Here is a 12288-nt window from a genome sequence, read left to right on the forward strand (position 1 = left end):
CAATCTGTTTCCAAGTTAATTAAACTGGGAGGGAAAACAAAAATACCTTTTACAAGTGAAACATGTTTTGTAACTGCTTTCAGTGAAAATACTGCTCCTTTCATGCTTTTTTTGAATGAGTGTAAAGTTGCCCCTGCCAAAAGGCTGTTATTGTTGCTAGTATGATGGATCAATTTTCTAGATGTAAATACAAGTAGCCACAACTATCAAGGTATTTCTAGGTACCTGAATAATGATACCCACAGTTTTTGCTTAAAGCAGTAAAAACACTGACATGTTATATGGCAGAAAGATGTATATGTTCCATACACAGCCAGCCTCCTTATTTTCAGCAAACTACCATAAAATCAGGACCAAGGCCATTGGCTTGCCTTTGGCTGATTACTGAACATGCATTTAATGACCAGTCACAAATCTGCCTCCTCCTCAGCAAAATGAATATACTATTTCAACTTCTGCAGTATGAAGCAACACAGACCAATAAGACATTCAAATGGAGATTCAATTAGGAGCTTTAATGAAAGCACGGACAGTAGAGAACACGATATTCTGAGTTTCCTCCCCAAACGATAAAAAAAATCCTTCGTAAGTATTTTACAAATTTACAAAAGGTAAATTTTCCTTTTACAAATAATATACAAATGTTTTTCACTAAAATATATATATATTCCTATGTTATAACTGTTGCCTTCTTTTACAATTATGTATTCCGTGAATTGTTCTCCTTAAAAAACAGGAGAGTATAATAAATCCAGAACTATAATAAATGTATTGCTAATGAGGGTGGTAAATGCTAAAGAAAATTATTCAAAATATCCAGTTCTTTTATCCATCAGATTGCTAAACTAAATGGATTACTCACATGAATTATATTAACATGAATAAATGTTTTGAATGTCAAACCTCGAAGCAAGATTGAACAATAGTCAGTCAAATCTCCATGGTCTGAAAAAAATATTATGAGAGAAAACAATCCTTATAGCCAAAAAAAAAAGAAGTGAAGGTATTAGTATTGAGATTTATCCAGAAAAGGACAGTGTACAGAATACGGTTTGTATTTTACCCCAGACAGGTAATATATAGAAGTCTTCATGTATTATCTGATACCCTAGTAATGGCTTTTGGTTGTCACCATCATCCTCTCTACTTCTCACATTCCATCACGTGCTGAAGTAGATTTGTCTCAGTCATTTAACAAATGATTCTTCTCCAGAGGCCAGAATGCTTGCTGAAAAAAACCCCACAAAGCAGTCCGGTAACTCTTGTGAGAAATCTGGGGAACATCTGAGGAGCATTTTGATTTGTGGACAGTTGTATTTACTAAAAAACTGAAACACTGAATGAGGAATGGAGAGTGGTGCAACAGAAGAGGTACCAGTAAAGCTTTAACAAAAAAAAACCCCAACTTGCTGTATGGTTTGCAATCTCACCGCACTACACTGTTGCTCAGCTGGATCAACCTGCTTGTCTAAAGTCCTGCACAGAAAGAGATACCCAGAATGCACAGGAGAAACCAAGACTCACATCTTACAGCCACACACAGAGTAGTAACCAAACCAAACCGTTCCATTTTGTGGCTCTAACTTAAACAGGGACTCTGTTCTCCTTGGCCCACTTTTTCATGATGCGGACAATGTATTCTACTTGAGAATTACCAGTGCTCTTCAGAAGATGCAGTACTTCCTGCAGAGTCTCTCTACAAAGGTGAAAAGCAAAGATTTAAATGAGAGTAACACTTAACTGATACAATAACCAAGTACCCACATCCAAACTATTTTGAAAAACATTGTTCCTAGACAGAGAGGTCCACTCATCTGCAGAGCAGGAATAGGTAGAAATGCACAGTAGATGAGATCCCAGGACACACACACACACAAAACCCATCATGTATACAATTGCAACAAGGAGAGAATTTAAGTAAAAAAATCAGCAAAATGTAATTAGTTTGGAGTTTAGAGTATGTGTATTTATAAATAAATCCTTACTCTTGCAAAATAGTTTCCCAGAACAAAGCACTTTTTTTTTCTTTAATTCTACTTGCTAGTCTTCAGAATGGCAACATCTAGCTTAATGCTGCCAAAGCATCTTACATATAAATACAAATAACATTGAAATGAAGATTACCAATAGGGTAAACCAATATGAACCTGCAGTTTGCCAGCTACTTTACAGCAAGAACATGTATGCACATTGAAAAACAAGCAAGCTACGTGTATTTTACTGCATTTATTACAGTAATTGCTAAAAGGACACTTGAAGGGTGCAGCAGTTAATGAGATTATTATTCCAGCAGAGAAGGGAATACAAGGAAGGTGTAGAAGCCAAGATACACACCATCCAGTCATGCACGAAACAGCAACTTTGGCCAGAGGATAATGGCCATCTGGCATCACAGCAGAATATTCACGAGGGAACAGTTCTTAAATACAGCCTCACTACTCACTCTCATTCTCCCATCCAGTGAAATGGGTGAAAAGCAAAATTATCAGTAACATAGATAATTTCCTTTAAGCTTTCATCAAGTAACTATATTTGTCTGATATGGACAGTGTCTTCAGAAAGCAAATTTTAGTGAAAGCACAGTTGCATCTACTCATTGTTTAGAGAAATCATGTCCTTCCTACAGCGCTGAGTAAATGTTTCCTTAGTTCTATGAACCTTAAAATGTTATGGGACATTTTTCCATTCTTACGCTATCAACATGAAATGAGATTCTTTTCCTTCAGTTCATGAACATACTACATTTATAACTTAGCTCTTCTTAGTATAATGACTAATGTAGTTTGGTTTCCTACAGTTCATAGCATTCACTGGTAAGTTATTCTCCACATATATTCTTCAATTGTTGGTGTGGAAGATACTCTTCAAATTGAACACTGCATATAGAACCACTGGTCAGAGTGTCTATTCTCTGAAAGGTCAGTAAAAATTGGAAGAGGACACCTAGTCCTAAAGCTAAGATTATGATTTTGGCTTACAGCTAACTGGAAATAGGAAAAGCGCAAAATAAATTCAGATACAACACAGAATACTCACTTTGCTTCTCGGCCAGCTAAGATCATTTGGAAGACACCCACACAAGCACCTCTCTTGCCTTCCCAGTATTCAGGATTACTATCTAGTTTCTCCAGAACATCAAACGCTTTGGCTGAATAGTAAAATTGATGCATCTGCACAGAAAGTGAAACATTATTCCTGACTATATGGACATCTTTCAAAAGGGGATTAAAAATTTTGAGCTCAGTTTTCTGAAACCAGTGAGTCGTAGGAGCAATGTGTGTTTCCCTGTTTTTCTGCAGGCAGCAAGTGACACAGAACAGGCACGTTTCAATTCGACACAGGGAAACAGGTGGTATTAGAATGTTACTGCTCTATGTCTTTGAAGATATTATAGACAAACTGCACCATGAACTTTATCAGTAGGCAATGATCAGCACTGTTGTTTTGATCATATACAGGTAACATTAGCTTACAGAAATTTTTTTTATGAGGTGCCCTATCTAGTGTCGTACCAACTATACCAAAGTCCTTGATAGAATATCAACTTCAAACTGGTCCAAACATTTGAAAACAAAACCACTTTTCCTCATGTAGAGATGGTAACAGAGACATATTTGGATGTCTTTTGGGTTTAACTTAGAGCTGTATTTTTTTCTTCACTGTTACAGTACAGTATGAAATAAGATTCTGTGACCAGAATTTTTCTCAGCATAGGAAAATCCACTGTGTAGCCTATCTTTTCTGCTTTAGGTTCTTTACTTGTAAATGGGAACAAGAAGCAAGCTGATGGGCAAGCCAGTGTGAAAGGAGTGACCACAGTAACTGTGGCTTTTGAAGTCAGCATAACCCATGTGGACCTTGTCTATGACTGTGAGTGTTCTTCATTTGGGCAAGCCTGAACAGCAGTATGTTTGTGGCTAGCATCTTCCCTTGAGAGAGCACAGAAGGTAGACTGAGCACAACCTCCTATCCTTTGGTGGCTGGAAGCCTGCATCTGCTGAGAAAAAAGGACAGGCTGTGGGAGTTACATTTGGAAACCTTAGTCAGAGAAACACAGGCACTACAGAAGGAGTAATAATTCCCCTTTCTTCACATAAATGGTGATTTTAACCACAGGTGGCTGGCAACCATTTAAATGGATGGGAATAAAGATAGTACAAACAGCACCGGATGTGTCAGCTAAAAAGAAAAAACTGAATACTGATCTCTCCAAACTGGCATCTGATCTAGTTCCATTAAGCAGATACAGGTTTAATGTCCTCTACCTGACATAAAAGCAGGAAATGCGTCACCTCAAGTCATGTGCTGTTCCCTACATGGGTAAAATGGGCTATTGCATGAAAAGCAGCAAGATATTGGCCAGAAGTCCTGCATCCTGACTTCCTTGCTGATCAGCTTCTATCAGCATAGCAATGAGGCATCAAGCCACACCTAGTCTCGGGACTCTGTTGGCCTTGCTCCATTCGTGTTCATTCAGCATTTGTTGAATGAAGTCTAGTGCAACTGCCTACTTAAGTTACAGCTATGGTGCTGTCTGTGGACCTCCAATATAATATGTTTCAGAAACAACTGGAAAATGCTACATAAACTCAAACAACATGGGCCTTGCCATTTAGCAGAAGAGGTACAAATAGTTGGCAGTGTAGAAAGACAAATTATAATACTACAGTAATCAATTTTGAAATTAAATTCCTTCATTTTTGGAGCCGTCATTTATGGCCATATGGAGACACATAATTAGGCTGAAAAATTTAGTCCTGTAAGAACAGTTTTTAAGAGCTCTAGATAAATCCAAAGTGTGGAGCTGCTTCTCCTGTAGAATATAGTAAGATTTTGAGAACAATTTAGTAAAAGTCATCAACTGATTCAAGTGAGACTTAAAATGGTCTAGAGAGAGATTTTACACAAGGTCTGATTGTCAACTTGCTTACACGAATTGCAGGTACAGGAAACAGAAGAGGCATAGACACCTGCTTGAGCAACAAGACTTTAAGGGTGAGATGGTGGATTGAATACTTGAAAGATGTGCAGACTGAATACTTGAAAGATGTGCAAGAGATAATTTGCTCAGTTTTAGAAGAATGCTTTTGAGATCACAATGCAGATTTTCTGACTTTCAGTTACGTGTTAGGATTTTTGAGAACATGTTACTTTGTCAGATGAAGGAAAAAAGCTAAAAAGAACGTTACAGGTAGTATGTGGATATTGCTGCTCTTGGGAGAGTCTGAAGTGAGAGTCATTGGGAGGTTTTCCAATAGGACTCAGTTTACTAGCTTTCCTCTATGATGGCAAGTTTGGTCACTGTCATAAGCCTATGCTAATAGCTGCTAGCCCTTGTGTATTCGCTTGCACTAGGCTCCACCAAACCAGCTTCATGAACTTTACACCTATTATCTGTGTTCTGCTCTTCCCATATCTGCCTTCTTAAAAAAGCGAACTACTATATTTTCACAATCACAAAATTACAATCTGTCTTTAATCTAAAATAACTTCAGTCCACCTTCTGGCTCTAGTCAATAAATTCTGAAAAGTGGATGGCCTGTGTCTCATCATGACACTTTTCCAAATAATGTCATTTTCTCCTATCACTGAGCTGTTCCTCCTCTAGGTCCCAGAACAGGGCAATCATCCTTGTAAAGGGCAGAGAGGATGCTGGATGCAGCATCCTATTATTGTCTACTGAAATCTTGCACAGTAGTACTCTGCACAGGACAACCAATTTTTCTTTATCCTATAGCACCATTTACAATCCTGTCAAACAAGTTTTCTTTATATACCTCTACATCCATCCTGTGGATCAAGCTTTCATGTTTTCTTTACATGCTTTGCAGAACAGCAAAAAGACTTGAACCAAAGCTAAGTCTCACTGTGTACAGACACCATCTGCATAACTGGATGTTAGGAATTTAGGCAGAATTGTAATCAGCTTCCCAAAATCTCTTCACTATTAACATAGCTTTGTATAAACTAGAATTTGGAGGTGTGCCAGCAGTGCATTAGCACAGAGCATCAGAACTAGTAAACACAATCTAGAAGCTTAGTACAAGTGAGATAGCATATATTTTAACTTGTTCTAAATTGTCCAGAGCATCCCTACTAAAGTGGACATTGTCTTGTCTAGCTCAACTTTTAAAGATGTTAGACACCTTAGTCTAACCTCATCTCTTTTAAAGTCCCCTCTAGAAAATGTTCAAAAGAAGAACTATTATGTGTTAGCAGGGATCCCACTGTAGGCAGTTAAGTTCACCGTTTTTTCTTAGTAGTTTTATTCCTAATGACTGCACCTCCCCATGTCTCTCTGCCCTGCTTGGGCAGATAGAATAGCAGTTGTGGGAATTCTCTTTCCATTTCTTTATGATTAACAAGGGAGTATCTCCCATTGCCATTACAAGCTTTAAGGAAAAAATAACGTTGTCCTAGAAGAAAAAAAATGTAGCATGTGGTTCCTTGCTGAATCTATGCTAGATTTTTTTCTTCTTAAAAGTTTCTTGTCATTTCTACCAACACTGAATCCCTAGTAGGAGAAGAGACTGTTATCATTATCGATGGCTCAAGCATGCAGTAATTTACCAACATTTTAATCAGTGGGTTGTCTACCAAGAAGGCCTGTAGGTTAAAATATTGACTAATCCTTGCCAACACATCTACATTATTAGACATCCCATGGTTATAAAAGAAAGTTCGCTAGTGATGACAATGATTGAAAGTATCAAAAAAATGGCTGTTGGTACAATCACTGTATCAACATGATATACACCAAGTTCTAAAGAGAAGACTCACTTTGTAGCAATCATTTGCAATGAGCTGCAATAGGTTAAAGGACTCCCCTGAGGTTTCCATCTTCAGATAGATCTTCCAGGCCAGCTGTGGTTTCTTATTCATAATATCTGCAATAACAACAAAGAGCCGGGTTTGCAAAAAGAATACGCCATGCACAGTACTAAATGGCAGGTTGAATAAATGTTCAATTTCTTTGCTTAATGTAAATGCATGCCTCACCCTGTGAGCACGAGGTTGGGAAAGGAAACCTGTCCTTATCTTCTGCCTTACTAGTGATAACAGCAAATTTATCAGAGAATACCAACGTCAAGAGGAATAACTGTGGCGTTTACAACTCAATTTATATTGCACAGATACAGCAGTAAGCACAACTCTCATTATTTCAGACGTGATTAAGGAACAAAATAGAAAGCATTAGAGAAGTTATTTTATGCAGGACAATGAACTGTAGCAATCCATTTAGATGGTGAGATTTAGGATTATGTGTTCTTACACACAGAAAAATTTTAATTGGCACCTAACTGAGGTCTTTAATACTTGGTGCCCACCTCAATCTAAACATTCAATTCCCATGATTCATAACAAACCAAAAGCGGGGGAGGAGGGGGAGAAGCCCCTCCAAGCATAAAAAACCTTGTCATTATGCATCTACTAGAAAACTATTTCCAAATTCCTGAGATTTTGTGCTGGTTTTAAATTTGCCTATATGACTAGACTTTTTCACTGGCCTTTAACTCTACACAATTAGAAATAAAAGAATCTGAATGTTCCATCTCAGCTAGTGGAAATTCTAGAAGGATGTCTGAACACAAAGAGTTCTATAACTTGATTTTCTGGAAATAAGAACCCATTCTGTTGAATCTGAGGTTGATATTGGTAATTCCAGACTCATTCAAGTACTGGGAGAAAACAAAATGAAATTAAGTATTCCTTTCTTTTTCAAGTCTTACCAGCTACTAAGTAGCTGGCTGTTCACACATGGACCACTATAATGCTCTTTCAAAAGAGGGACTCTATCTAGGTTATTATATCTGTGCCCACTGTGCCAATACATGTTTTGCAGGTAGAATGGGTGGCAATCATCAACAATAAATATATAACACCAAATCACAGGATTTATAGACACTTCTCGTTTAGGAAGCTGCAGGACATCAAATCAGGCTTTTCTTTAATCTGCTCCAGATACCATACACCGTGGCAAACAGCCAGGTCTTAACTTCCATACACCAACCCACCTATCTACAGAAATGGAATACTGTGCTAGTTCTTTTTTTTTTTCTTTCTCTAAGAAGAATTTGATATAAATAGTACAATAAAATTAAACAAAAAAATACTGTCTAGCATCCCCAAAAGATGCATCTCTGGTACTTTTTGCCTTTGGAAATATTTCAGCATTGAGTTGTTTACAACTCAATACCTAATCATACTCTGACATGAATGTATTATAATACTTTGTAATTTCTACAGCAGCTTTTATCCAAAGGATCTAATAGTAATTTACATACTTGACACAAAAAGATAACTATGTTCATCACTGAACAGTTGTTTCTGCAAAGAATTCTAGCAGCTGTTTTGGGAAGGAAAAATCAAAATTTTAAGACAGACACAAAAGAATACAGCAGCTCTACTGAAACTTCAGCAGGAATTCAGAATGGCAAAAGGCACACTCAAGAATAAATAGCAACTCCTGTGAAAGAGCTAGAAAATTTTTAACTGATGTGTTAATTCTACTTCTTGTATAATAACTATCACCTTCAAAGAGTTTGGCATCCCCAGATGTATGTCAAAGAACTAGTATAGCACAGAATCAATGGGATCAACACTGTCTACTGAACAACCATGAACTCCCTTTGCAATTGGAGCTCTCCCATCAAAAAAGAAATCACATTAAACATTCACATATAAAACACTCAAACACAACCACATACTGCAGCTTAATGAAAAAGGAAATAAACTGGCACAATTCTAAAATAGAGTCATCGATAGGCATCCACTGATGTGATGTGCCTGTCTGTAAAGATCACATTAGAGATGTTAATCACATCTGTGATATAATGTCCCAAAACATACATATTTACATTCCAAGTACAACTGCTGAAAATTGTTTGATAATACAATTTTTGTATTGAGGCACTGTAAGGAAAACAAATTAGCCTAGGGAGTCTCAGACTTGAGTCACTGGAAAAGCACACCTCTATATATTGCATGTGGCACTGTAGCTCTATCTGTAATGAGGTGTACTCTGCAATGTTTTAAAAACTGGTTCAGAAAAACTAAATAAAATTTGCAATAGGATATTAAACATAGCAAAAGTTTTCTGGGTTCAAGGAAAGAACAATAAAGTTTTGGAAGAAAAAACACGCTGGAGATTATAAAGGACATCCCTCAGGCACAGGAATTTAGACAAAACAAAGAGTAAGGTGATAGGAGGAAAAATACAGTGTATGCTTGCCTGATTCTTCTCTTCCTTAAACATCTGACATTGGCTACTCTTAAAGGTAGACAGACCTTTGGGCCTGACCCAGTATGGATGTTTCTATTTTATGTTTTATTCTGAACATTTCAGAGTTGTAACTCAAGTCTTTTAAGACAGAAAATCTTCACCCAAGAAACTGAGTAGACAATTGAAAAGAGAAAGGTTCACTGGTTAGGACAAAGCTGCACTGATGGAACTATAACAGCACTGCACTGAAGGAGTAATTGCTTACTAAAGCCAGATGTACGAAAGGTGCAATAACCACCCACGCTATAACTAGTGCAATCAGCTTTTCACTTTCACAGTCCTGAATCCACCTACAACATTAAATTCAATTAGGAAAGTGGATTGCCAAGACTGATGCAATAGAGGAGGATCTGTATTCTGCAATGTGGAGAGTTAAATGACTCACAGCAGCGAGCTAGCCAGCTAAGGTAAACAAAATCATTCTTTATCTTCTCGCTCTGGATCAAAAGGAACACCTGCAGGAAGAAGGAAAAATAAAGATTATACATCCATGTACTTTTAAACAAACAGAAGGCAGACCTGCCTTGTTTCAACATGCAGCTAAGCTTAAGACACACAAGAAAGAATAATTAGGGTATTGCAAGCAGGTGTAGGGGCATCTCTCTGTGTCAGGTAGGTGGAGGATTCAAACAGTGCCATGCCTATCAAGGGACTTCTGCAGCTTCAAAACATTAAGCTGTGCAGAGGGTGCAGCCTGCTCTGAACAAGTGCCAGTGGGTGGCCATGCAACACAAGCAGCACAAAGGAACACTGGGCCTGTGGAAAAAGCTATTTGGAATGTGTTTGCTTAGAAAGCAATGCAAGCAATTACATTAGCATCTTCTTGAAATAACACAAGTTTCACATATATAGGAGCCTTTCCTCCCCATACATGTTAGAGATCATTCCAGGTCAGCAATAAGCCATTTCTAACCATTTTGGTTTCAGTAAGGTTCTGAGGCACAATGTTAATCTTTTGTAACTTACTGTACAAATACAGGTTTATTACATTCTACATCTAAAGGGATGCATCGGGTGGATGTTATACATTTAAAAATGTACTCTGGCTTTGCTCACAGAAAAAAAGCCATTTGTGCCTCTCTGCAGGTATATTTGTAACTATACTAGGATGCTATTGGCAAAACTCTAAAAATGTTTATAGGAGCAGATATATGTACTGGAACAGCAAGTTCACAAATTACTAACTTTTATTGGTTAAACATGGCCAATCCCTTGGGGCTGGAAGGGGTAAGAGGGAACAAATTTTAAAAAAGCAACATTATCACTGTAAGTAGCACTTTATCATACCTTTTATTTCACTATGTCCAGGGAGATAAGCTTTTAAATAACTTAATAAGTGCTATATGTGGAGATATTTTACAAGTTTATGAGACACGGAGGAAATGTGATCTTTATATGAAAGTGTCATCACAATCACAGATCAGACTTTAGGCCAGACTAATCAATTTAATGACATAATTCTGTTATTTAAATGCATCAGCTACATAAGTTTATCTAGAATAATTTGTAAGAACATAAGAGGAAAAATGTGGATTAACTGCAGTTTAGATCTTTGTGTTTCTGCCTGGTTGCAGTTAAAGCTTACTTACAGTGTGATCATTTTTATGCCTCAGGAATCAGCACAGCCTGCTACCATAGTTTTTAAAGATACCTGCATTTTTATTAAGCTAGCTAAAGTAGGTGAATTGAAATATATATCCATTATGCCTGATAGTCTTGGATATTTTTCTTAAAGAGAGATGCAGTTTCACGTCACAGAAATTAAGGGTGCTGGGAAAAAAAAAAACAACAAACCAAACCAAACCAAACCCCCAACCCCAGAATCCCACACCAAACCAAAAAACTCAAGGGGCTCTGTTGTCAAGAAACCTGAAGAGTTAAAAAGTTAGAAAGACAGAGGGAAAAAACCAAAAACCAAACAAGCAAACCTATATAATTCACTTTAGACTATGTGGTTTGTTTTTTGTTTTTTTTTTTTCTGGCTTGTCTTCTTTGTGGTCTTGTGGAAAATGTTGCTTCCATCTTCATAGCAGCTATTTGCTTTTGCATATTTTAGTTGTAATTAAGTTTCAAATGCACGAAAAATGCTGCATGTAGAAGTTAATATCTTCCAGCTGCATCTGGATGCTGCTGAATATGATAGCGAGCACTTCCTCTTTTCCTCCCACATCTCCCAGAGTAAGAAATCTTATTTATTTATTTATTTTTAACCACAGATTTCTAGGGACACCTAGAAGCTCTTAACTATTCAGTGCCTTTTACTCAGCATGCCCTACTCAGTCTGAACAATAAGACAGCCTGGGATCCTAGACAAAGCATAGGAAATCTGATTAAGAAGGCATTCTTTGATCAATTAGAGATAACTGCAAGCACTCTTGTGATGCACCACAAGCAGCATGACTCCCCATATACCTCACATTACAAGATTAGCAAGATAATCTTTTCTGAATAGTGTTAGCTGAGAGTTTCAGTTCCTCTAAGGGGAAGATGATGTTCCACACAATCTGCTTATTTTCAACCAACATGGAGATGTGGAAGGAGAAAAGGAAGGAAAGAGGGCACTATGTGAGAAATGTTTCCATTGTTGTTTTTTAAAGAAAGTAAATACATACCTCTTCAGCCTCACTAAAATTGCCCATGGCAGCTTTGGCTTGGGCATAGTTGAAATTAAAAGTGTCATCGTTGTAGAAGTAACTCTGGAAAATGAGACGCACACAAATTCCAAATAAATACAACAAAAAACCCATGGTATAAAACCCCTCATGGTATAACAACATTAAAAGTATCTCCCTCCACCTCAATCTGAGTAAAACTGTATCAAGACAATAGAAAGGAAAAAGAAAAACCCACATTATGAATATATGGCATTTATAAACAGTGGGTAAAAAATTATGGACTGGCTTTCCATCCTACATTCATGACTACAAACACAGCTGGAACATTCCACAGTATTAACCATGAGAGATCTGGAGAATGCTCCAAGATCAAAATTGCAGTGGCAGCTT

At 37.3% G+C, this 12288-nt stretch overlaps 1 protein-coding gene across 1 annotated transcript in view; it reads right to left on the reverse strand.

The window, feature by feature from the left end:
- Positions 1-500: 500 nt before the first annotated feature.
- TTC26 (tetratricopeptide repeat domain 26) overlaps positions 501-12288 on the reverse strand; it is a 56535-nt gene continuing 44747 nt past the window's right edge. The window contains exons 12-16 of the mRNA XM_026868586.1: positions 11896-11979; positions 9669-9738; positions 6781-6887; positions 3037-3170; positions 501-1696 (exon numbers count right to left, since the gene is read on the reverse strand). Of these exons, the coding sequence (XP_026724387.1) occupies positions 1585-1696; positions 3037-3170; positions 6781-6887; positions 9669-9738; positions 11896-11979 (507 nt within the window). The 3' untranslated portion in view covers positions 501-1584. The remainder of the gene's footprint in view (positions 1697-3036; positions 3171-6780; positions 6888-9668; positions 9739-11895; positions 11980-12288) is intronic.

Source organism: Athene cunicularia (assembly GCF_003259725.1).
Source record: "Athene cunicularia isolate RWA chromosome 1 unlocalized genomic scaffold, athCun1 chr1_part2, whole genome shotgun sequence".
NCBI lineage: Eukaryota > Metazoa > Chordata > Aves > Strigiformes > Strigidae > Athene > Athene cunicularia.